General features: G+C 35.6%; 1 protein-coding gene across 11 annotated transcripts; it reads right to left on the bottom strand.

Moving 5' to 3' along the window:
• Nucleotides 1–1566: 1566 nt before the first annotated feature.
• LOC106877913 (profilin-4) lies at nt 1567–27446 on the bottom strand. 11 transcript variants are annotated; one of them, XM_052965563.2, is made up of 7 exons: nt 26305–26438; nt 23982–25995; nt 16416–16540; nt 14274–14408; nt 8070–8175; nt 5326–5396; nt 1567–2151 (listed from the first exon to the last, which is right to left on the bottom strand). In XM_052965563.2, exons 3-6 carry the CDS (start codon nt 16530–16532, stop codon nt 5368–5370), a joined length of 387 nt encoding a protein of 128 aa, XP_052821523.1. In that variant the 5' UTR covers nt 16533–16540; nt 23982–25995; nt 26305–26438; the 3' UTR covers nt 1567–2151; nt 5326–5367. The 11 variants fall into 11 exon arrangements, with proteins under 11 accessions (XP_052821523.1, XP_052821524.1, XP_089203756.1 ...); XM_052965564.2 differs by lacking the exons at nt 1567–2151; nt 23982–25995 and adding an exon at nt 27308–27337 and having other exon boundaries at nt 5248–5396; nt 26333–26439; XM_089347630.1 differs by lacking the exon at nt 1567–2151 and having other exon boundaries at nt 5248–5396.

Genomic DNA, 27446 nt, shown 5'->3' with positions numbered 1-27446 from the left:
ATTATCATTGAGGCCTAATAGAAAACATAAAAATGACACTCCCAGTTTCAAGATAAAATATTTAGTTGAAAATCACTTCAGCATGAAACTTTAAAGCTCATACAATGTTACACTAATTGCTATGAATTCTATGACTTAGAAACTCTAAATAAAAAAATATTGTATGTGGGTGATCCTTTACATTACAGCCATAAGCTAAATAGAAAATAAGAATAAATGATACCAACTAAAACCATCAAAATGAATAAACACACACTAGAAATATGATCTTCATTAAATTTATAAAGAGACAAACAATAATGCCACAACTATTAAGTTAAACAATATACGTATATTAATTAATGTTTTTGAAGGTATTAACTATATAACTATATAAAACATAATTAACAAGGCTAGGAGTGTTTACTTCAACATAATAGCAATTCCAGCAGATTAGTCTTGTACAGTCAAGGAAAGGAGAAATCATCATCATCATTCTTTAACGCTCATTTTTCTATACTTGCTGGGTCAAGTAGAACCTGTTGAAGGAGATTTTCTATAGTCAGATGTCCTTCCTGTCACCAACCCTTACCTGTTTCCAAACAACAGTTTTCTAAAGCAAGACATGTTTCTCATGGAAGACTGTGAATGAACAATTTTACTTGTATCATAAGGGTGTACACACATGCATGCACACACATACATACATACATACATACATACACACATATATACGATGGGCTTCTTTCAGTTTCCATCTACCAAATTCACTCACAAGGTTTTGATCAGCCTGGAGTTATAGCAGAAGGGGGCACTTGTCCAAGGTGTCACACAGTGGGACTGAACTCAAGACCAAGTGGTTAGGAAGCAAGCTTCTTTATCACACAACCATGACCATACATGTATATTCTTTTATTGTGAATTCTTTTGAGTTTATCATCATAATGTAAAGGATTACCTTATATAAGTGAGGCAACAGCTTTGAAAGTAATGGTGGTATTTATATAAGTTGATTTAATAAAATTTTATTATAACCAATGACTTGTATGTTAGTAAAGGATATACTTCTGCTTGCCTCAGTTTGCTAAACTAACAGACGAGCTCCACATCCCACATCATAAAGGTGTAATTAGCTGTAAAAAAATATCCAACTGTGAAAACTACAGTAAAACCTGTACACAGTCATTCGACCTGTTTGAAATAGTAGTTGAATCCTCCTTCAATTCACACCCAATTGTTGAAGGGAAGAACAAATTTGCTGGATAATGTAGTTCTGGATACACTACTATGCCTGAAATAATGACAGAATAATCACAACTAGAGTGTCTTGTTCATAGGTTTTCTCATTCAGTGCTAACCCAAAGGCTACATAACAACAATGATTACTTCACTGACGGGAATAATTTATTATTTATAACTAGTAGGCCATGTGATCTGCTATAAACAGCAACCAAATATCCCTCAGATTACATTATACAGCCTTAAAAAGAACGTGGAGAGAATATTGATGTGAGACAATAAAAATACATTGTGTGCATGTGTGTGTGTGTGTGTGGCAAACAGTGAAAATGACTACTCAGCGTTGCATTGGTGGATACATACTTTCTTTATTTGTGGATTTTTTGTCACTACCTTAGGTTTCATGCATTTACAGTTCACAGTTTTCAAATGTTCCACTTTAAAAAAATTGTGGTGATTTGTCTCCATTTTGCATATAAGTTCTTTTTTCTTTATATACCGCCAAAAGGTCAAAAGATAGAGCTCTGCCAACTGATGTGGTACTCTAATCCAATGTAGTTAAACAATATTTAGAGGTTTAAATAAAACTGTGATTCACATAGGGGAAAAAGTAACAATATTCAATTACAACATCCATTAAAACAAGGTTTCAGTTAACACATATTGTAGAGGTAATGTTGTGCATGTGGATGTGCTTAAAAGTTAGTGGTGTATTTTTTATTTTCATGAAAAATAAGTTTTTTTAATGCCACAGACATAAGAGAATGAGAAATGTTACAGAGATAAAGGAAAAGAAATTAACAGACACAAGCAGTTGCATGGCAGAAAAGAGTAAATTGATGTCTTGTTCCACAGAAACGTTTCTTGTAATAAGACAGACTGAAACAAGAGTAGACAATGACTAATTTTATGGTTCCTTATTCTGATTGAGTTCTGTAAAGAAAAGAGAAAGAGAGAGAGAAGAGTTTTGAATTTTGTTTAGCCAATGTGTAATTGAAATACTACTCTCTCAGATTTTCAATAAACTAGTGAAAAATAGGGAATAACTAAATTTTCATTCAGTTACACGAAAGTTATTACAGTAGTCATTGTCAATATTGCTGGGGAGCAAAGGTGGTAAAAAATCAAATTATGATACAAATATACTCAAAAGAGTAAATGTTAAAGATGGTCTGTCAGCCAAAGGGTGACACAGCATGTCAAGTATATATCCACAAGATGAAAGTGGGTCTATATGATGTGTGCACAAAATATAAATGGATTTGCATGATGTGGACACAAGATGCAAGTGGGTCTGCATTAAGTGTGTACAGTACATAAGTGGCTCTGCATAATGTGTGTATTTTCATACAAGTGTATTTGTAGAAAATACACGGGCAATAAGTGTTTTAGTATATATATATATATATATATATATATATATATATATATATTGAAGAATTTACATTCTTGGTTCCCAGCTGGTTTGTAAAGTGAAATACTTTGTTCTAGAGTTCAATATTACAAATTGCAGTTGTGAAAGGTAATGAAATGGTGACTGTGTTGAGTGCACAGTTGTTCATGGTCCTCTCTGCTAAGGTTGATAAGAGTTGTCTGAGGATTACTGCATCTGAATTGGTACTTTATACCTGCTCTAACGTCTTCACAAGTGTATCTACCATCCATCACTGCTATACAGGATTTACCATAGCTAGCCTGCTGTCCTCTCATTAGCAGGCCTGCTATCCATTGCTGTTTTACTTGTAGCAAATTCCAGGCTTGGCGCTGAGTTGTTGATCCAGAAAGCAGCTTAAACTCTTAATAACCTGTTAAAAATTTTCTCAATCAAATTCTCAGCTCATTGATTAAGCAGAAAATACCTAAAATTGAGCTTATTTGTTCAAATGCTTATAGTGTATTTATTTGTGTCAGATTATCATGAAAATTAGTATTATTGTAGAAAAGACTTGGTCATGTTTAATGTAAATAGTCATTTGTATTATAATTAATGTTGCATATTAATTTATCACATGATAAAACAGATACACTAAAAAATAAGATGTCTGTAATATATAAAGTACAAACATGGACATACAAAAATTACAAACAAAACAAAATGTTTTTCTTGGACCTTTTTGTGTCTTTTACATAATGAAATTTACAGGTAAGCTTTCAGTAACAACACACACAGATATGCCCAAAAATTTTAATAAGACAAAAAAACTTTTGAGATTAAATGACAAAAAATTCAGTAATGTATGTATTGATTTTAATAGTGAACGTTAGAGTTTTAATTACTAATAGATGAAGGAATTAAAGTTTTCTCCCTTTGATAAGAGAATAAATAACTTGCTTTAACCCTTTAGCATTCAGATTACTTTGTCAAATGTAATGCTTATTATGCATTCACATCATTTTAAATTAATCATGCCTTATCTTGTAGCCTTGAGATTTTGATGATGCGGTTGTTTATTTGTAAAAAGACAATGTTGGGGAGCTGTGAAAGGCCTGTTCTGACCAGTTTAAAAATAAAACAGACAAAATATTTGGGTCAGATATGACCAGTTTAAATACTAAAGGATTAAAAAACACTGTTTTGATTTGGAACAGTTTCAGGTAGTATAGGTCTGAGAGATACATGTACCATTGGGCAGAATCATGTGGCACAGATGTTAAAAGTTAAGCTGATGCTTGATTGATTTTCTGGTGTTGCTTCAGCCATCATAGTGATAGCAGTGAGTTGGAAGAGTAGCTTGGGAGATTTTGTTGCTGTTATCAGAAAATGGCTATTTCATCAAAAGTCAAGGTCACCAATATAGTAAAAATTGGGCTGGCTCTTGTGCGGGTGACACATGAAATTTTTCGAGCGAGATCATTGCCAGTGCCCCTGGACTGGCTCTTGTGCGGGTGACACATGAAATGCACCATTTTGAGCATGACCATTGCCAGTGCCGCCTGGCTGGCCTTCGTGGGATTTTCGAGCGAGATCGTTGCCAGTGCCCCTGGACTGGCTCTTGTGCGGGTGGCACATGAAATGCACCATTTTGAGTGTGGCCGTTGCCAGTACCGCCTGACTGGCCTTCGTGCGGGTGACACGTAAAAGCACCCACTATAATCTCTGAGTGGTTGGCGTTAGGAAGGGCATCCAGCTGTAAAAACTCTGCCAAATCAGATTGGAGCCTGGTGTAGCCATCTAGTTTCACCAGTCCTCAGTCAAATCGTCCAACCCATGCTAGCATGGAAAACGGACGTTAAACGATGATGATGATGATGATGATGATGATGATAAGTGAAAGAGAAATTTCCTACTTACCAGAAGTAAGTGATACTGCCAGCCTAAGTGATATGCCACTTCAATGTGGCTAAACAGCATATGCTTACTTCCAATTGTCCATAAAATACAGATTTGAATGAAATAGTAATTTGTGCACAAAGAAGAAATAACTTTCTATTATAATTTTCTTAGAAACAATGTTTGAGTAAACATTTGTTGCAGAGGTAATTTTGCGTATATAAATGCGTTGGGAAAGTCATTTACAAAGAAGTTTCAGGTCATATATGTAGTGAAATGGGAAATGTTGCTGAGATAAAAGAAAAGAAATTAACATATGACAGAATAGAGATAAGGCAAATCGATATCTCATTCAGCTGAAACATGTCTCATATTAAGATTAGCTGAACAAAAACAGACAATGACTAATTCAGCTAATTCCTTGCTTTGCTTGAACTGCTAAAGAGTGAGCTTTTAGTTCTGTTGTGCATTGTACAACCAATGCACAACTAAAGAGATGCTGTTCCCTCGTTGGTCCAGTAAACAGACAAAAACAGTGGAAAGCGAAAAATTTCACCTGGTTGCTACAGACAAGAGCAATGTAGTCATAGACATACAAGAAGACAGGATGCTATGGCTGGGATAAATTTGAGAATAGAACTACTTACTCAGGACTGATTGAGGACTGGAGCCAAACAAACATAAAAAAACTGTCTTCAACAGTAAAAAGAAAAAAAACATTTATACTACAACAGAAATTAAAAAATACAACAAAATGATTTTGTTTTTTAAAATCACATTTCTTTTTACAAGTTGAAATTTTACGTTTACTTTATTATACTTTTTAAAAATTTTACTTTTGCTTTTTTTTCTTCTTTCTTATTTATCTCTTTAGAACTTCATTTATTCTTGAATTTCAGGTAATCAGCTACAGAATAAAATAAAACAGGATTTTTGTACAATTAATGTCAAAAATGAAAAATACTTCAGTATACAAATATACCAATTAGAATCATAGATGGTCTGATCCTTAAGGTGATCAGATATCAGTTGAGGGGTGGGTGATTTTGCATTACGTTTAGTTACTATTGTACAGGTTCTTGCAATCTGCAAGCATGCACCACAAGGAATTACTGTAATGGCCATGATTATACTATAGTATTGATGAATATTTCATTAAATATGTAGCACTCACATAATTCTTTTTAGGGATAGCTTGGAGACAAATACTCCTCACTTGGGTTCAACAACCAAAGATACATACTACATAAAACTAGAGCTTTCAGTATTGTCTAAATATTTCATACTGTGGATACATACCCCTAATAATCATCCTAATCCATTATCTGAGTTTTAGTTGAAAAAGTGTCAGACTACTATCTGAAGGGTTGATGGTTCATATCCCATCAGTAGCACAATGCTGTGTCAGTGGTCAAGGTACTTAACTCTAAATAGTCCTATAGGATCATTCTACAAATGTTCACTTAAAATGCAGTGCTGAACTGAAACCTTCCTGTGAAAGTAAAATTCGACTGATAAACTTTCATAGCAGCTCTGTTTTAATTCTTTCTGCTACAAAATTCTTTTTGCAGCATCAAATCAACAAACAAACCCTTAGTGACTTCCCTGACAAGCACTTGACACTGTGGTTAGTCCTGGGCAGTTGTCAGTAGTTGGTGTGTAGGTTGATTGTCACTTCATTATTTTGTGTCATTAACCTACTGCTGACACAGTCTCTAACATCAATACTTGGCCTGAGAGTTCACATGAAATTGTTGAATGACTAGAAGCAAATACAACTAAGATATGTCAGATTCCACATGCATTCAATGTTTAGTAAGTGGAGAAGATTGATATAAATGGATCTGTAAACAAACCCACATCATCAGCAAGTATTTTGATATATCACCTGCAAAATTTCATTTCACTTGTATATTATCATCATGACTCACTCACCAACATAGTACGTTCTTTGTTCCTCAGATTCACTGTAATCTCTCTCTCATTGTCTTTTCTATTACTGCTACAACAGCCACTGCATCTCTGAACCAGCTAATTGCATACCATTTCCACCTATTAGATCCATCTCTCTCTCTCTCTCTTATCACCCCTTTTGTGCATCATCTACCAGGTCCCATAGTAATCACTTATCAACTTTTTTCCTGTAAAAGTTGAGTTACATATGCTCAAACCAATGAGTTACCTTATCTATTACACTATCTTGCAACACTAGAAAAGGTAAAAAAAACCCGCACAATTTCATGACTAAACAGACAAAGAATAGGAAATTATATCATCTGCTCTATTTCACTAGCATTATGATATCTTTAGTCTCATGTATTAACCCTCATGTCATCATATCCACTGACTATTTTTATAGAAAATTGATTTATTCACTGCTGGCCTGAATGCATTTCAATATTTAGCTTCACAGTTTATTTAGTGCTTTAAAGCAATAAGTAAGTTCCCTGCAAACCAAATCTACCAAGCAGTTTCAATCTTAAGTGGAAACCCATTTTATATAATTTTTTCTGAAAATGCTCATGGGAAAGGCATGATCATTATAACATTCAATTTCTCTCATCTTAAAAGCATAGTGTTAATAAGGGAGTCTCTGTGTAGTCATCACTTAACCTGATAGAAAATAGCAACCAAATCCCATTCCAATCACAATAAAGTGTCTTAAAAAAGAAGGACACATTGAATAATGGAGATTAGTGTGGGATATTGCCTTCTCAGAGGTGGGAGGGTAGTGCCAGTGATCCTTTGCATCATCTCTGACACTAGTTGGGAGAAGTTATTCTCAGACTGAAGATCTGGCCTGAAGGCTTACAACAGAATAAACTCTGTTTTAAAGGTACCTAAAGACAAAGCGGTGACATCAGACTGAGCATTGAATTATGTCTACCACTGTGCCTAAGAAAAAAGATGCAACGACATGGCTGGAATGTGCAACCAGTGAGTGTTTTGTAGTTTGCAATGCCAAATTCAAACTTTCACATGAACAAAAGTAATCATCAAGCAACATGCAAGATGTAATCTCAGTTAGCTGGTCCATGTTGCAGGACTCTCAACAACCAACCAACTGACCAGATCTGAAAACCAATTCCTTCAATGGAACCTAAATGGACAGAAACAAAGAGAGTGTTAGAAGATGAATTGATATTTGTAAGGGAACTTCAGATGGGGTACAAATGTTAAAGTGGTTCTATAACAAGACCACTGACTGACTGGTTTACCCCATGTATTCTCTAAACTTTTGGAGGCTCAACTTCCTCAGGTGCTCTTCTCAGGTTCCAAGGGTCCCAGTGAAATAGAGTTATAAAAGTTTTTTCTATTGATCTCTCCAATACAATACAAACAAATACCGTGGTTCCCTCAAATGTGCCTCCATTGAGAAGACCATATTAGACAATACTGGGGTTTCTGCATCTATGTAAGTTACAAACAAAACCTTCAACAAACTAGCATCCTAATCAGATGGAGAAATCGATAAGCTTTCCCACATAATTTCCAGTAACATCAGTGGATAAAAAATAAAATAAAAATAAGAACATTAAAAGGATTTCAATTGTAAGCGAAGAAAATTTATTCTACTCACCTAACCTTTCAACAGCTTCAACACATACACTAGGATACATGCCTTCAATGTAAGTAGCTACAACAATGAATGTGTTAGTTTTTACCAAGACAATCCCTCTTTTATCCTGGAATAGAAACATTGTTTTGGTTGAGACTGTTGCATTTCTTACATACAGACTCATCTTTATATTTAGACAGACAAAAAATAAATAGAAAAAAGAACTGTTTTTTGTTATATGTGATTACATTGTTATGAACCAAATACTAAAAGAGAATTAACAGAGACTGTTGTCAAGACTATATATAGCACAAATCAATCCAAAGATTGAGATTTCAGTGACATATGGATGTTCCCAGTAATAATAGTTACTAGTATAGGCACAAGGCCTAAAATTTGGGTTAGAGGAGTTAGCTGACAACCAATATTTTATTGACCCCGAAAAAATAATAACAGGCAAAGTTGAACTTGACAGGATTTGAACTCAGAATGTAAGGAGCCAGGACAAACATTACAAGATATTTTGTCTAATGCTCTAATTATTTTGCGTGTCCACCACCCCACTATTAGTAATAATGATTTCACACATTATTACAAAGCCTCACATTTTAGGAAAGAGGGCATAGCTTGTTAAATCAACTCTGAAATGAAGAGCAAAGTCAACTTAAGCAAGATTTAAACTAAGAATACAGAGAGGTAAAGTTAAACACTGTGTGGTACATTGTCACATGGTACATCCTGGTACATTGTCGCATGGTTACTTGAAAGCACTCAGCACACATTATAAAGTGGTTGGCATTAGGGAAGACATCCAGCCATAGAAACCAAGCCAAATCAGACTAGAGTCTGGTGCAGCTCCTCAACTTGCCAGCTCTGGTCAAACTGTGCAACCCATGCCAGCATGGAAAATGGACATTAGAAGAAGAAGATGATGATGATGACAATAGCGACGACAACAATAATGATGACGATGAAGCACTGGGGTTGATTTGTTTGACTGAACTCTTCACAGTAGTGCCCCAGTATGGCCACAGTCCAAAGACTGAAATAAGTAAAAGATAAAGGATAAAAGGTAAAGATAATGGAGTTCTAGATAACACAATCCTTGTAAAAGGACAAAAACAATTGTATGATGGTCTTTTCATCAGGGCAGACCAAGGGTAAAACAACAATAACATCAACAGAAAAGCACCCAACACACACTGTAAAGTGGTTGGTGTTAGGAAGGACATCCAGGAAACCAAGCTAAATCAGACTGGAACCTGGTGTGGCTCTCTGGCCTGCCAACTCTAGTCAAACCATCCAACCCATATCAGCATAAAAAGCGGACGTTAAAGGATGATGATGATGATATAGTTTTGCTAAATAATTTGAAGGAGTGAAATACAAGCAGTGTCCTTCATTTCAGGTCTTCTATGAAAACATGTCTGGCTATGAGGAAATATTTTCTTGTTTGGAAACAAGTAAGGGTTATTGACAGGAAGAGTGTACAACCATAGAAAATCTTCCTCACTGAATTCTGTCTGACCCATGCAAGCATGGAAAAGTGGACATTAAAACGACAGTGGTGGTGATGGTTATGGTGACAGTGATGATGATGATAATAATGATTTGAAATTTGGTAGGAAAGAGAAATGTTATAAATGTTGTGGAAACATCTTTGAGATTAAATACAAATGTTTGTATCATTCTTTCAGGGAAAATGGAATGGTCTTGAAAATGGAATGGTCCTCTCTTGAGTGGAGGGGATTGTCAACAAAATAAGTTGGTACTTGGTTCTTTATAATCGACTATACCTGCTCTCCTTCTGTTGTGTTACTTTGCAATTGTTGTATAGTGAAACTGTACATCCCTCCTAATAAAAAGTGGTAGTAGTCAAGCATTATAAATAGACCAGTAGCCAATTGACAGAAGACGGTCAAGAAGGTCAGGAGTACATGTAGACTGTGTTGATAGTTGTGTCTGTGCTGATATTGTAATTATACTGTAATATTGGGTGAATGTGTACTTTATATATCATGGTGTACTAATGTACACTCAGAGGGTGGCCATACCACAGACATTACAGAAGAGAATGCTAAAAGAGTTTCATGTACAACACCCAGGCATCTCTAGAATGAAAGCACTGATGTGAAGTTTCATATACTGGCCAAGCTTGGACAAGGAAGTTGAAATCTGGTAAAATGTTGCAGAGGACGTGTGCTGGAAGCAAAACTACCTACTACAAAACGTGAACCTTGGCCAGAAGTGAAAATACCATGGTCCCAATTGCATATTGATTTTGCAGGCCCGGTAAATGGATATTATTACTTAATAGTAGTGGACAGCTACCCAAAATGGCCTAAGGTCACGAGGTGTATTCCAGTACGAAGACATACAATGGTATCCAATGACTAGTAACTATTGTTACCAGTGAAGAATAGAATAGACATGCCTAAATTCCTTAGAATCGGTGATAAGGTATATGTAAGAATGTACAAAAATGGCAAGCAATACTGGAAAGAAGAAGAAATTGTAACATACATTGGAAGATGCTGTATAGCGTAAGAAGCAGAAATGGAATGGAAAGGAGACATAGAAATCAGCTTAATGAAAGACTCATAGAAAAGGAACCAACAAGAGTAGAAATACCGATGGATTGGCTATATGACACTTTTCAGGTTCTAACACCATTACAAGAAGTTGAAACCACATGTACAAGGAAAAGGAAGAACACTGAAAGTAGACTCTAAGAAGAAAAGATATTGAGAATATATATATATTATAAGGTAGGATGAATTAAAGTATTTGATTGTTAAATAAAATAATTAAAAGGGGAGATGTCTAGTGAAACTGTACATCCTTCCCGGTAAAAAGTGGTAGGAACCAACCATTATGAATAGACCAGTAGCTAGTTGACAGAAGAAGGTCAGGAGTATGTGTAGACTGTGTTGATAGTCGTGTCTGTGCCAATATAGTAATTATATTGTGATACTGAGTGGACGTTATATCGATCCAACATTTTGAAGATAATAACACTGTATGACTGAGGGTCGTAGAGTGCCAGTTAGAAACATTCTATCGACGACTTCAAAATATAACAATATCTGTCAGAGCGACAACCATCATCAAGAGACAGATACAAAAGTGGCAAAAGACTGCTTTACAACAGTAATAAAGCAAGAAATCGATATCATATTTATCTTCTGAATGTATAATGAAAATAAATTAGTTTACTTCTCGTAATCTACTTATAGCAATTAGATACATTGATATGAGAGAAAGAGAATTCAGACTTTTCTCAAGAGTATTAGTAATGGGATAAGTATAGAGTATATATAAATAGAACTAGGAAACAAGACAAAATCAGTTTCAATTGGCTAGGAGCTAATGTTAGACATAAGATAGATTGCCTTGTGGAATTTGCTCAATATAAAGTTTACTGATGACAAACAAAATTTAATCACCTGCATTTTAAATTCATATAAAATCAAAGATCAAGTTTCAAGCTTTACCCTTAAGCATTAAAACCGGCCATATCTGATCCAAATGTTTTACCTGTTTTATGTTTAAACTGACCAGATCCACCCTCTCGTGGTGATTCTATACTTTCACTGTGAACATGAACAATCACTCATTGAAATCTCAAAGCTATGAGATAATGTATGATTAATACAAAACAATTTGAATAAATAAGCATTACATTTGACAGAGTAAACTGAATGCTAAAGGGTTAAATTTATGGTTTCTTATAAATCCTTTTATTGCAAGTTTATATTCAAACTTATATAAAAAGTTCAAACAGCCAACAAGTATTTTATTATAATGTAAGCTACAGAGGTGAAGTGGAACCTTTTAACCATTTAGACATATAAAAAGACCACTGCAAATATTGTGTTGGCTGACCAAGTAATTAGGATAGCAGCCTATAGGTAAATTAAGTTAATGATTCATGGAGGCAATGTGACCAATGCTGGTGGCATGTAAAAAGCACCTGTTGAGTGTTGGGCCTCACAGAGGCAATGTGGCCAATGTCAGTGTTGCAAAACTGGCACCTGTGCTGGTGGCACGTAAAAAGCACTGTTTGAGCATTGGGCCTCATGGAGGCTATGACAAATGACCAAGACCTCTGGTAATATGCCATGCTTCAGAAGAAAACTCATCAAGCGAAGTGGATGCCGATGGCACGTAAAAAACACTTTTCGAGTGTTGAGCCTCCACAGAGGCATCTGGCACCTGTGCTGGTGGCACATAAAAAGCACCTGTCGAGTTCCACTGTTGTATAACTGGCACCTGTGCCAGTGACTCTTAGAAAGCATCTTTCAAGAGTTGGGCCTCACAGAGGCAATGACAAATGAATGAGACTTTTGGCAATATGTCATGCTTGAAAAGAAGACCCATCAAGCCAAGTGAAATTGTAATCAGGGTGGATACTGGTGTCACACAACTGACACCCATGCCAGTGACTCATAGAAGCACTCATTACACTCTTGGAATGGTTGGTGTTAGGAAGGGCATCCAACCGTAAAAACCATGCCAAATCAGACTGGAGTCTGGTGCAGCCCCTCAGCTTACCAAGCCTGCTATGCTTGCACCTACATATATTGGGTCATCCCATAAATAATGCAGTTTCTTTATACTTATTTTTTTATTTTTCAAAATTAAGATAAAGTTCATTTATAATCTAAAATATACTATCCTTCATTTTCTACAATGTTCTTCCACCTATCTGGTAGACTTGCAATGCCCCTCTTCCAAAATTCACTTGTCTGTGACAAAAAATACTCATCTACTACTGTTCTGACTGCGTCTACAGTATTCATATTTTTCCGTCCAAATGGTTTTGAAGACTGCTGAATAAATGATAATCAGATAGGACAATGTCTGGCGAATATGGTAGGTGGGGCATCGTTTCCCATTCAAACTGCCTTTGGGATGTCATCTTCACTGTATGTGGCCAAGCATTATCCTGATGGAAGAACACCTTTCATCTTGAAACTGAAGAGGGTTATTTTCTTTCTAGCACTGACTTAAGCTGCTCAAGCTGCTTGCAGTAGATTTCCTTTGTTATCATTTGGCTTGAGTTTAAAAGTTCAAAGTGGACTAAACCTTTCATATCCCACCAAACAGATAACACCTTATGTGGGTGAAGACCTTCTTTAGCCTAGGGTGCTGGTGTTTCTCCTTTCCCTACCCACTGTCTTCGATGCTTGACATTTTTATAGACAACCCATTTCTCCTCACCAGTCACTATTCGGTCCAAAAATGGTTAATCTGTGAGATGTGATAGCAAAGAAGAGTACACATTCACTCTCTGTGTGCGATTAGGCTTAGAAAGTTTGTGAGGAACTCATTGACCCAATTTGCTGCTTTTCCGATCGCATGCAGGTGTTGATGAATGGTTGAATGACCAAATCCAAGCTTCTCTGCTAGTTCCTCAACAGTTACAATGAGATTTTGTTCCACCAGGGTTTGCATGATGTCCTCACTGAGCTCTACAGATCTTCCAGGATGAGGCTCTTCTTCTAGGCTGTAGTTTCCAGCTCGAAATTCCTGGAACCATCATTGACACTGACTTGTACTTATTGTCTGATCCCCATAAGCTGCATTGATATTCTTTGCACTTTCTATTTCATTGTTGCCTTTATTGAACTCATAAAGCAAAATATGCCAAATATGGTCCTTTGTCACTTCCATTATAGCTTTGAAAGAATAACTATTAAAGTCGAACTGCACTCTTCAAAACTTGCACTAAGAATAAGCAAGTTGATGTAGGCAGTTTATCCCTTCCCCTCCAACTTTTAGTTCATATAATTACAAAAACCGCATTATTTACGAGATAACCCAATATATATATATATATATATATATATATATATATATATATATATATACTTATCTTTTATCTGTTTCAGTAATTAGACTGCAGCCATGCTGGGGCACCACATTGAAGAATTTTAGTCAAATAAATCAACACCAGTTCTTTTCTTTTAAACCTTATAAAGAGACTTATTGCATCAGTCTCTTTTTGCCGGACTGCTAAGTTACAGTGACATAAATAAACCAACACCTGTTGTCAAGCAGTGGTAGTCGACAAACAGGCACAAAGGATACATGCACATGAATATGAATATATATATGATTGGCTTCTTTCAGTTTTTATCTACCAAACCCACTCACAAGGTTTTGCAACAAGTATATAATAATCTCTGCATTCTTTTCTAAAAGGATAAAGAAACTGCTCACCAATTTTGCATAAACTACATCAGGTTCTGCTCGGACTACAGTATACAGCATTTTATTGTATTCCAGTCCCCTTTCTCTGATCAGCATTGGGTTTTTGAAAGCAAATTGAAAATTTGCAAGTGCTTCATAATCCAACTGCATGGAAAAAGATGAAATAAAACAAAGGTTTTTATATCAGTTAAACTAAAACAAGATTATAGAGATGTAATATAATTTCATAGAGATTGAATTATATATAAATTTTATAAAAAGTAAAAAGAATATAATAATGCCAGTTTCAGCATCATCAAAACAGTCATCTAAATCTCCCTTGTATCTTTGCATTTATACTAAAATACATTGACTATTATTAGATGTACCATAAAGGTGGCAAGATGGCATGTTAGACAACATGCTTAGCAGCGTTTCTTCTGGCACCAGGTTTGGAGTTCAAATTCTGCTGAGGTTACTTTGCCATTCATCCATTCAGGTTGATAAAGATAAGTATCAGTCAAACATTAGAGTTGATGTTAAACAACTAGCTCCCACCACATCCAAAATTTCAAGCCTTGTGCCTTTGGTAAAAAGAGTTATTATATGTCCTATAATGAGTAACAAGCAGAAGGCCAAAACTAAAGAGTGCATATTTATGTAATGTGTTGCAAGTAAGTTAATGTAGCAGAAATAATGTACCCCCAGTCTTTTGATGACAGTGAGAAACTACAAATACCATTTATTAGTATTCATTCATTTTTAAGAGGATGAGTGGCTTAGTGGTTAGGGTGCTGCACTAATAATCATACAATTGTGGTTTTGATTCTTGGGCCAGGCGAGGCATTGTGTTCTTAAGCAAAACATTTTATTTCACATTGTTCTTGTCAATTCAGCTGGCAAAAATGTTTGTTTTTGTGACTGACTGGCATCTCATCCATGGGGGGAATATACATGCCATAAAATCCAAGAAACCAGCCTTATGAGCTTGGGAAGGATCTTTGGTTGTTGTTGTTATTGTTGCTGTTGCTGTTGTTGTTGTTGTTACTATTACTATTATTATTATTATTATTATTATTATTATTATTATTATTTTAGAATTCATTTTTTGTGAATATGGAAGATTTACAGAAGTTGACTAGAAATAAGGAAGATGTGATTCAATGGGTGTATAAACACAAATTTACAAGGAAAGTGGAACACAAATAAATTTGCTGATGTATAAAGGAGAGAAAATTGCACTGGCAAAAGCATGTGACATCAATGAATGATGAAAGTTGCCATATATTGCCAATGGATGATAACTGTGACAGATAGAGATATGGAGATAGGATTGTTGATACAGGTACTGTATGGTTAAAAAGTCTGCAGTGCAACCATGTAGTTTTGGGTTCCATCCCATCATATGCCACCTTGGTTAAGGGTCTTTTACTATAACCTTAGGACTGTCACTGCCTTGTGAGAGAAATTTGGTTGACAAAAATTGTGCGGAAGTCCATTAAGTGTGTGTGTGTTTATGCTTGCCTTCACACTGTCACTATGTAAGCAAAAATGATGGGTGTTTATATCTCTTGTAAACAAAATAGCCAATCATTCAACAGTTTTGTTGTGTAATTAACAGTGGAATATAAAAAAAGAAAAAAACCTTACTTGTAACACAAGCAAGGATTGGCAACAAGAAGGACATTTGGCAGTAGAAATCTACCTCATTGACATTTGTTCAACCCATATAAACTGACATTAAAACAATGGTAATGATTCTTGACCTTACTGATGAGATGGCAAAAAATTGCTATTCTGCACAGCATACCCCATAGAGCTACAGGATTTAATAAAATCAACGATTAACTTTGTATTAAATAGCATTAGATGGTGAGATTTAAATTTACAACTGGACAGGACTATAGTCAATCTAATACAGATTCATCCATTTGATACTTATTCTTGTTAAATGGGGGATATAACAAAATATTAAAAATCGATTTGAAATTCAGTAAATAAACTATAATAAAGGGTTCAATTGCGTGAAACAGGGGAACACATTCTGAATTCCAATCCCAATAAGGTGGGGGCTTTTACTTATCTAGTACCAATAAAATCAACATATTCACCTTCCTATAAAACATGGTTTTGTGCAAAGTCAAAATTTCAAAATATCTATAAATTACGTACAGTAAAACCAATTGAAGAAGCCTTCACCATATTGCTTCTGGCATCAACAATAGCAGCTTGTTGTACATGCTGAGTTTTCATGAGTATTTCTTGTAGTATCATTAAAGGGTTTTCCATGGCTTAGCCTAAGAACAGAATAAAAGTATGTTAAGTAACTTTACAGCAATCTTATCAAGAGTTATTTCCCCTCCACCCTCCACAACGTGTCCCAAAGCCACTGAATGAGTTGTAATTGTTCGCCCTGCTAGCGATATCAAACATGTTACACCTTGCCGACTTTAAAATTAAAGAACACATTGAATAATGGCTGAAAAATGCTAGGTTACTCATAGCTCGTCTAGGGAAAAACAACAAATCTCAGATGTTACGTCTACAGTCACATTTAACTTCATAGAGTATCACGCTACTGACGTAAGATAATGTGAAATGTTTATGGACAAAACGTTGAGTTTTGGAATTAGTACACCTTCCTATTTTCACTAAAAAAAACTTCCTCAAATCTCCATTTTAGACATCAGATATCATATAGTTCTCTAAAACAAATATTCCATTTTTTAATTTTTACTTTTGCCAGTCACTCTACTCTTCTGGGTTTTCAATTTCATTTTTTTTCTCGAAAATATTGTCTGCATTATATATTTTTTTAAGGTAAGAAATTGTTTTTATTAAAATAAATGAATAAAATTTACAAATTCATTTTTTTTTATTGCTTATTCTGAAACTCAGGCCAATTAAATGAAAACGGGAATATATAATAAGGTGACATAGATCACTATTGTAGCTGAAGAGATGCTGTATAACGTATAATTAACAAGTCTGATTAGCGTGCAGTGGTATTGTGTTCCAATTGCTCGAGGCTAAGGGCTGCGAATATAGACGTATAAGGGTTGGATTCCATTAACTATAGCTTTACGAAAAATGCGCTTGGTAAGGAGGGAGGAAGTTTAAAGTGTTGGAGAAGGATGTTTTTAAATAATTGTCTCTATCGCCTTGGAAGAAATAACGGCAAGACGATACGTGAATGGAATAAATCCCTGTAGTGGGACAGGAGTTGAAGAGCTTGGTGTAGAGGGGCTAACTCTGGTGTGCCTTGGTTGAGGATAATGGAAAGAACATTTTCAGGGTCGGTGATTTTTAAAATTTTATTTTCATGGTCTGAAGTGACTGAAGATGTTTTCACACTTAGCATGTAAGCGTACGTTGTGATAGGCCAAGTGGTTGAAGCGGGATAGTTTTGAGGAGGAAATTTACCGATTGGTTGCAGTTTGGAGTTGGATGCAAAGCGAGTTGCTAATTTGGAAACCTTCCCTTTAGAGGTAAAATAATTAAGTAAATCCTCTCTCGGTTTCAGTTATAAGTATTTTTTTCTTTTCTATTTATTCTATTTTATTTTTTCACTCACACTTATCAAAACAGTAAGCAACTAGTAATAAAACAAGCCTCAATCAATTACTTAGTTTGCAGAGGGTTACAAAAGCAAAGGTAGGAGGTAAAACAAATAAAATGTTTTTTTTTTTTTAAAAAACGAATGTAAGATTTAGAAAAATTCAGATTGTATCTATCAGGGAAACAAGAGTTAAATAAGGTTACATAAGGTGCCCGAGGAAAGAAACATCTACATTAGAAAATCAGAAACTCTTCTTACAAGAAGAGACAACAGTGAAAAAATGAGAACTTGTGGAAAGATGAATTATTCGATCAGTAAGTAACCTGAAGAGGAGGAACAATTAGAAAGTTCGGTAAAACAACAAGTGTAGAAATGTTTATAGAATTGAAATAATGAAGTTATATCTCAATGATGATAACGAGCTTCAAGCTCTCTGTTGGATTCGATCAAGAGAAAGGATATCAACAGAAGAACGAACACAAATGTAACAACAGTATTCCATAGAAGTCAAATAAGAGATTTATAAAGATGAAAAATATATTCAAAACAAAAATAATGAAGGGCTTGTTACAGAGAACCAACCTCTATAAAAGTTGGTTTGTTAATTGAGCTAACATAGTCTTTCCAAAGATCTTTAGAAAAGGTTAAGCCTGAAAAAATACGAAGACTAGAAGACACAGGAAGAACATCATCAGGTACAAAAATAGGAATATGATTAGAAAGAAGTTTTTTAAAAAATAAATAAAATTTAGTTTTGCAAAGCTGAGCATTCCACTCAGTCACCGAATGTAGATCAAGCTACGAAAATCAACTATTTCTCTCCGATGAAACAAATCACTTCTAGTTCAAGTAAGAACACAAATAAATGTCATCAGCAAAGGTGAAAGATTAGATATATCATTTGGAAGTCTATGGACGGACCATATTAATCTACTCATTAAATTATGGGTTCAGTAGTTGAGTATTCATTAGACATGTATACTCTTAATGTAATTCTGAGACAGAATCAATGCAATAAAGTGTGACAAAGTTGATCCACAAAATTACTGATGTTGTGCATCTTGCAGACTTCCTCATAGTTTCCGTCAATCCAATTCACTCTCAAGGCTTGGTGTAAAACCAAAGATATGGTAAAAATTGTGTGCCCATGGATCTCTATTCTCACCAAGCATTGTAGAGTGTGTTCTTTCCTTCAACTCCAGCAACACGACAACGAAAGAACCATACAATGGTTTGAAGTTTTGGCTGTGTAATATGTAGAAGAGACATGCTTGAGTGGATGGATTCAGTCAACGGTCTAGCATTGCCTGATGGGTTAAGGGTCAAGTACATTTGCTCCCAGGGATAATTAGAATAAAATTGACAAAACTACGACCTGTCAATTGACTTGAAGTGCGGTAGGGTCCGAGAGATTTGGAACCAAGACATATGTGGATGCAGTGTAAGTTGTCGTGATGAGACAGTGCCAGACAACCTGAGAGGTGCAGAGGCGGTGATACTTTGATAGAAGCTGTGTTCGGACATGTCTGTGTTGGTGGCATGTAAGTAATTGATGTAAAGAGTTGAGCATTGTAAAAAAAATCAGCAATATAAGTACGGGATAATTTCGAGAACCAAGCAGAGATGAACATTAAAGTCACTGACGATGATAACTTCGAGGTATGAATGAGATGAGATAGACGATTCGGGAAGAGATGTGGTCGAAGGTTTGCTGATAGTTAGAGGAGTTTGGAGAGCGGTAGACAGTTGCATATGAATGAAGACAGTTACATAAAGAAGTGCCAAGCTCTAATTGTGGAAGGAACCTGTGGAAGGACGTGGGACGAAGTGGTGAGAAAGGATCTTCAGATGTTGAAGCTCACAGAGGATATGACAGGGGATCGAGACTTCTGGCGGTTTGCTGTGCTCCAGAAGACACGTCAAGCTAAGTAAATACGTGGTCGTCCTTGCATATAGGTATGCCTCCTGTATCCCTCTTTAGTTGGACATTCCTAATCTTGCGGGCTCATAGGTGTTGGTGTCACGTGAAAAGCATCCATGCCGGTGCCATGTAAAAGCACCGATGCTGGTGTTACGTAAAGGCACTCAGTACACTCTATAAAATGGCTGATGTTAGGAGGGGCATGCAGCCGTAGAAACCATGCCAAAACAGACATGGACCGAGGAGGAGGAGGAGTTTGTGGGAAGTTTTGTTGCTGGTATTCAGGTAAATGAGAACAGCAGGGAAATGTGTGCATATGGGAAGATTCCATCTTTCAAAGTGAAGTATTAATTAGCATATGGTTGTCACCTGAACAGCAGAGAGTTATAGTTCACGATTGGGATTTGTCTCGGAGAGAAAAAGAAGTTATTGCACAATAGATAATCTACAATAATCGGTATCTTAATTTTTAGTATTTCATCCAATGAAAAATAAATTCATGTGTAATAAAATATATGTATTTATTGTATATCCTTTTTTTTTTTTTTTGTTAATAAAAGTGGACGAGGAAAATCTCTGCAACCTTACATTTTATATTAGACTAACACTTAATTTTAATGATTTAGGTTTACTTAGTCTTCTTAATATTTACCTCCCCTTGACAAAGCCTTTATAATAGTTACTTCTCTTGCAAAGTTTTTATGATAATTACTTCCCTTCGATAAAAGAAACTGAAAAAGACAATTGTAATCTTTATTCCGACAAAGACCCTAAAAGAAACATCTTTTTTAAGGCATACGTACTTATTTCACTTGACAAAGTTTATTGATCTGTCAAATTAGAAACTGAAGAAACGTTAGCAAAAATAAACAAGTTTCTTAAAATAAGAACTTAGTGTACCGTGAATAGAGATGAATTAATACAGTTTGAGCGGAGCCCTAAAAGAAACGACCTGCCCTATCCATCTCACCCGATTTTCTTCTCTGTCTTTATCCTTGTATAATTAAGAATGGACTTTGAGATTCCTTTATCTTTTTCCTTTTTTGTCACTTCTTTTTATTCAGAAGTCAACTTTGAAAAGTTTTCTTCAATCAAAACTGAGGAGAGAAGAAATAGAACAGAGAAATGTGTTAAAGTTGAAACGCCTGGGCAGCCGGGTAGTGACGTGGAAGTTTTTAACTACCGCCTCATCGCAATATCAGATAATGATCGTGAAGGTGCTTGGCCGTTCCGATGCATGAGTGTTTGGGCTGTCTCAGCAATGTTTAGTAAGAAACACCGGCGAACTCAGATGCAGAATATGCATTCCACTTTTTTTTTTTTGTATTCCATTTTTCTTTTGCCATTTTTAACTGTTTGCTTTTGAAATTGTGTTGTTTTTAAATAAAAAATATGATATTTGAATTCAAATAAATCAAATATTTTTTCAGTTTCTTTTAAATAGCATTTTCATTTGGGATTAAACTTCAATGTTATCCTCTCAAGTGGATCTGTTGGCCAACTTGAAATATCTGGAAAACTAGAGAAAGAAAGGAAACACTGAAAATATTACGTGAAAACGTAATAAGAATGCCTATCTTCCACATATTTTATTCGGTAGATTTACGATTCCAGTCATGTTGACATTCTTGTAACCAAGTGAATGATTTATGAGATACGAACTATCAGAAATGTGGCATGAAACACCAAAACGAAACAGAAGAACGACAGTTAGAACGAACTACTAGATAAAATCTATTACTAAACTACTAGATAAAATCTATTTCGACACAAGGACCCACAATTGGGAGGAGTGAAAATAAGATGAGAAAGAGTATAATGGTAAATAGAACGAACTTCAGTATCAAGTAAGACTGCCAAAACTTGAAGCCCTTAAGTTTGTTGCAAAATATTTAGAGTACCCAGATGAGGGAGAAGTCCATATCCCGATGACGAGCAAAGGTCTCTTTAGAAGTGGAAAAGATGTTGAACAGTGAAAAGTAACACGGGAATTGTAAGATTGAAGGGTGACACTGGCACAAGAAGAAAGTCATACAAATTAGAGTGGAATCATTTAAGAGAAAACGAAGCCCATCACGAAGGAACTACAAAACCACTGGATCTCAGCTCTCGCTCTTTGTGTTTCCCTCGTATATGTGCGTGCGCGTGCGTGTTAGTGTGTTCATGCGTGCGATACTCGTCTATGTGTGTGTGATACATACATACAAGTCAAAGCCAAGAAGGACAAGCATGGAAAAACTTACCAACACGAAACAAATAATGAAAGTCTGTGTATGTTTGTGTGTGTGTGTAATTTATAGAATTTATAGATGTTACGTGAACGATACACTTAGAAAGGGAAAGAGATTAATATTGCCGAGATGTGAGGGTCAATATGCAATATATATAATTTCTGTGAAAAATCTTAAATGTAAGTTTTACTCTTAATTCACCTGAAGAAAACGGTTTTTTTTTACATGATGTAATTGATTTGGTCATCAATAAAACATTTTGATGTAAGTAATTTGGTCATCAATAAAAAAACACGACTAAAACAGCCGTAGTAAACTTCAGCCCATCTGTGTTATTTTACGCACCACACACACATATACACGCAGACACACACGAAGGGGGTGCCCAAAAGTAACCGGAAGCGTTCTCTTTTGGACAAGCCCATTGTAGTTCAGGCTTCCGTCGCTTGATGCGACCCTCAGGCAACAGTTTGCCGACTGGTGTTGTCCACTAGGATCATACTGCAACGTGGTGCTTCTCCCTTGTTCGTCGAATTTTGTGACGGCTGAAACGAAGGAACAACGTGCTTCCGTTTTCTGCTGCGGAAAACAGTGGCCGAAACAGTTGTCATGCTTTAAACAGCTTACAAGGACGCTGCCATCAGCAAAATACAAGTTAACGAGTAGTTTCCAGACTTTAGCAATGGTCACTTGTCGCTTAAAGACCAACCTCCATCAGGACGAGCGTCCACCTCCCGAACGAATGAAAATTAATAAACTGATCTTGGAGGACCGTCGCCTAACAACTGATGAACTTGTTGATGTGACTGGTGTGCCCTGGAGTTCCTGCCAACGAATTTTGTGCGAGGAATTGCGAATGAAAAGAGTTGCAGCAAAATTTGTGCCTCGCTTGCTCACGGAAGATCAAAAGCAGTCACGGCTGAATGCGTGTCGTGAACTAAAAGAACAATTGGAAGTTGATCCGGACCTCTTTTCGAAAGTCATCACTGGTGACGAAAGCTGGAATTTGAAGTTGTGGAAGAGGTGAAGAAAAAATGACAGAGGCATTAAAAAGCATCACTTCGCAAGAGTTCCAGCACTGCTTTGAACAGTGGGAAATACGTCTGGACCGATGCATTGCTTCAAATGGAGAATACCTGAAGGCAATAAAAGTGTAAACATGTAAAACTACGTGAATAAATAATATTGCAAGAGAAGCCTGTTGTGTGTGTGTAATGAGTGGCGGGATAGGGATTTTCCCTAACTGGATTGGTTGAACCGACCGAAATGGGTCTAAAATATTGTATTGCATTTTATAGATATTAACACACACACACATATATTGGCATACCTACACAAGTATGCCTCCGACTTTGTTTCCTCATAACTTTCAGAAAAACAGGTAATGAAATGTCCTTCGAATATCTTTCAGATAAGTAAAGAATGCGCACACCCGATGTTTAGGGTTAGAGTTAGAGTCTTTGTTACGCCCAAAACGGGTGGTGTGCGTATTCTTTACCTCCGCCAAAAATTGGTAGGCGCACACACATATATATATTGACCAACATCACATAAATACCAACATAACGAAACCTGAAATTTTGGAAAAAAAACAGTATGTATGTGTGCGCGCCCACATACATATAATTGTAATTTATGCCATCTGAGAGACATTCTGAGAAAATTTCATTAATAAATATCAATTTTTCTGAAAGTTATAAGTAAATGAAGTCGAAGGTTGCACACTTGTGTTGGCATGACTGTGCGCGCGTGCGTCAAGCTAATTTCGACTGAGACTAAATATAACACGATGCGTATGTGTTTGGAATGAACGAAAAGCAATTTATTTATTTTACCAATGAGATCTGAAATCTAATTATTCTTTTTTTCTTTTTTTGTTACTTGGTTGGTAGGAAAACTGTCATTGTTTTTTTTTTGTTTTTTTTTTTATAGAAATGGGGAATCACTTACTAACAAGAAAACATTCTCAATATAATGCATATAATCAAATTCTGAAAAAGAAAAGAATCGCATGTTCTTTTACTTACAAAACGAAATAATTTTTTTTTACCAAATTAATGTTTACGAAACAGCCAACTTTCATCAATCTCCAATTTCACGCACATCAAGCATTGCCAAATACATAAATTCAGGGTTTCCTTCGACTGGAAATTTGTTCAAAATGTTGGGGACATATTTAAAAATACATTTTTGTTTATTTACTTCTTTTTTTTTTAATGACCTCTCAGTGAAATTATTAAGTTGGATGAAATTTAGATCGCTGAAGTAGCAGAGAGAAGCAACTCTATTTAATTTTATGGCAGTTTTGATAGATTTGGAGGTATGTTTTGTCTGACACCGTTGTCATAGCAACAAAGAGCTGACTATTCTTTCAGAATTGAAGGTTTAAAGTGTTATAAAAGAGGAAATTATTTAAATAAAAGTTTCGTATTCATTAAAAATGCTACATAAAAATATACAAATCTAGTTGTGGAAATATTTTATTAAAAAAGTTCTACTTCAGTCATACACTTGTAAAAAATATGGATGCGCAGAAATAACTCTAAATTAATTACAATACTTTTTCTTTTCTGTAAATACTTTTTCTTTCCGCCCTCATGGCATGGCCTGTAACAAGAATTTCATCAGAGACTACGAAGTTTAAAAGCGGCGAGCTGGTAGAAACGTTAGCACGCCGGGCGAAATGCTTAGCGGTATTTCGTCTGACGTTATGTTCTGAGTTCAAATTCCGCCGAGGTCGACTTCGCCTTTTATCCTTTCGGGGTCGATAACCTAAGTACCAGTTACGCACTGGGGTCGATGCAATCGACTCAATCCCTTTGTCTGTCCTTGTTTATCCTTCTATTTTTAGCCCCTTGTGGGCAATAAAGAAATAAGAAAACGTTAGCACGCCGGGCGAAATGCTTAGCAGTATTTCGTCTGTCTTTTACGTTCTGAGTTCAAATTCCGCCGATGTCGATTTTGTCTTTCCTCCTTTCGGGGGTCGATAAATTAAGTACCAGTTGCGTACTGGGGTCGATCTAATCGACTGGCCCCGTCCTCCAAAAATTTCGGGCTTTGAGCCTAGAGTAGAAAAGATTACAAGGTTTCTTTCGCCCCCACCTTCTCTTGTGTGAATGCTAGACTTCCGTGTGTGCAAATATAATCTCAGGAAATTCTTAGACCTCTGTACAATGTACTCTCACCACTCATCTCCCATAGTCCCTGTAATACTGTGGTATTCCAGTCAAACAGAATGTTATTGATTGTTAGTGTTTCTTTGTTTCACTTTCTATCATTAATCCCTTCCTTTTTTCTTTCTCTTTTTGTTGTTACTGTTCCTTAGTTTTTTATCAACTACAACTGGCTGCTAAATTAATTACCAATAAGTCGCTTGAAATTAAGGACTCTCACAAAACTTAGGGCACCAGAGTTAATCCAAATATATATATGAAGTAATACAATCAATTTCCCCATTTTTTCATTATGCTCCTAAACGAATTTTTAAACATTCTCAAAGGCTTGTGCAATTGTTCACTACTTAGTGAACAGTCCCTATCAGATTGGTGGTGTTGGACATGTAATTGAATTAGAGATTAGAATGTCGTTTCAAGAAGAAAATACCATATCGGGCGTGTGATTCCCCAAAAATGGTTACTTGGAGGGAAGGACACAACAACAGGCCTTGGTTTATTTGTTTTGTTCCAGATAGGTCGGCATCATCATTGCTATCTTTGATTTAGGAAAAAATGTTCTTCTTGGAACAGAAATCTATACGGACTGTTAGTGCTTACAACGGAATAAATGCAATCCCTGTGATACCACCATTTCACCATTTGACAGTTAATCATCGCGAGAATTTTTTGAATCACATGAATGGAGTATGTACAAATCATGTTGAACATTTTGGAAAGAAATAAAACAACGATTGAAACACATCAACAGAACTTCATAAGAGATGCTACTGTCTCATTTAGACGAATTCATGTGGCAACAATTAAGGGGGAAAATCTGTGATGAGGCTTTCATTGACATTTCAAGTTGGTATATTGTTCAATGATCCTATAAATAATTAAATAAATAAAGAAATTTTTTTTTTGCAAATATATATAAGCGAGGTGTAATTAATTATTTTGCCATCTCATACAACAAAAACAGAAAAAAAAGGAAGAGAATAATGATAGAAAGTCAAAGAGAAAGAAACAATAACATTCTGCTTGACTGGGTGTCGGGGAATACAATAGTACCAGTCCCTGCATAGTGGTTCTATAATTCAAAATAGTTCCATAAAAGATGTTCTTCTAAAATGAAGTGAAGTACAGATCTGAATTAGATAGCAATGCATAAGGAAAAAAGCAAATTTCAAATTACTTTTTTAAAAGTAGAAAATGTTTCATGCCTGTAAATGCGTAATTCTGTGTTGAAGAAATAACGTTATATAAGTTCTTAAATTGAAGTTCTTCTTGAGTATCACATGTAGTAGTAACAGTGGATAATGTTACTGGGCTAAACAGAAAAGAAAATAATGTGTGTTATTGGAAACTAATGGATATACAGTGAAGTGATTTATCGTTCAGTTTAAACGTGTATCGTTATTGGAAACTATCTAAAATGATTTTCATGCAAAGAAAAGGTTATTCAATAGTGGCGCTTACGAAGGAAAAAACAAAAAAAGCGAATTGTCAGTTGCTCCAGTTATGGTCTATCTGGGCAATGCAAAAATGAAAAAGGACATTTTTTTTTTCAATTTTGCTTTATAAAATCAAAATTGCTACTACAATGTCGTTCTCTCATTGGCATATAAAACCGGTAAAAATAGCAGCCAATTAAACCATCCTCTATTGCATACCATTCTGGGAGTTGACAAAACAAAGTATGGGTATCGTTAAGAGATTGATATCGATTTAATCGACTACACCCTATCGCAGCCTTCACTCGTGATATCTCATGACTATTTAAAAACATTATTAAACAAAGAAGGTTTAAATCGAATGAAAACATGCGTTCACATAAACGTTGCTATACTTAAAAATAATTGAAGCGCTGTTGAATTCTCGTTGTTTAACTTCAGCTCAGACTTGACTGAGCAGACCTTATTGTAAAGGGATTTCCAGTCATGATTGTCCATGTTGTTCTCAACCTAACTATATCTAAGACTTCCTTATTTAATGTTTCGTTTTTTTAAACCTGTTGGGCTGTGATTTAAAGAAAAGTGACTTATTTCTAGAAAGTCTGAAGACAGCATAGAAGCTCCCGTAGCAGTGCAACCAGAAAAAAATCATGTAAATGCTGAACCAAGACCTAAGATAAGAAAATTTACAAAAGTAAATCGTAAATACCAACAAATGAATAAAAAAAAAAAGGAAAAACATACACAGTCCCTCAATTAGACACTACAACAAAGAATACTGGTATTTTCATCTTCAAAAACATTTTATGTAATCTCAAACCCTCGCGGCATTACAATGGATGATCGCGAGGTTGATGCGCTGAAACAGCCAAGCATCCTCGTG

This window comes from Octopus bimaculoides, chromosome 2, assembly GCF_046866305.1.
Source record: "Octopus bimaculoides isolate indiv1 chromosome 2, ASM4686630v1, whole genome shotgun sequence".
Taxonomy (NCBI): Eukaryota; Metazoa; Mollusca; class Cephalopoda; order Octopoda; family Octopodidae; genus Octopus; species Octopus bimaculoides.
The sequence above is the reverse complement of the archived record's forward strand: the minus strand, read 5'-3'. Positions and strand labels throughout refer to the sequence as shown.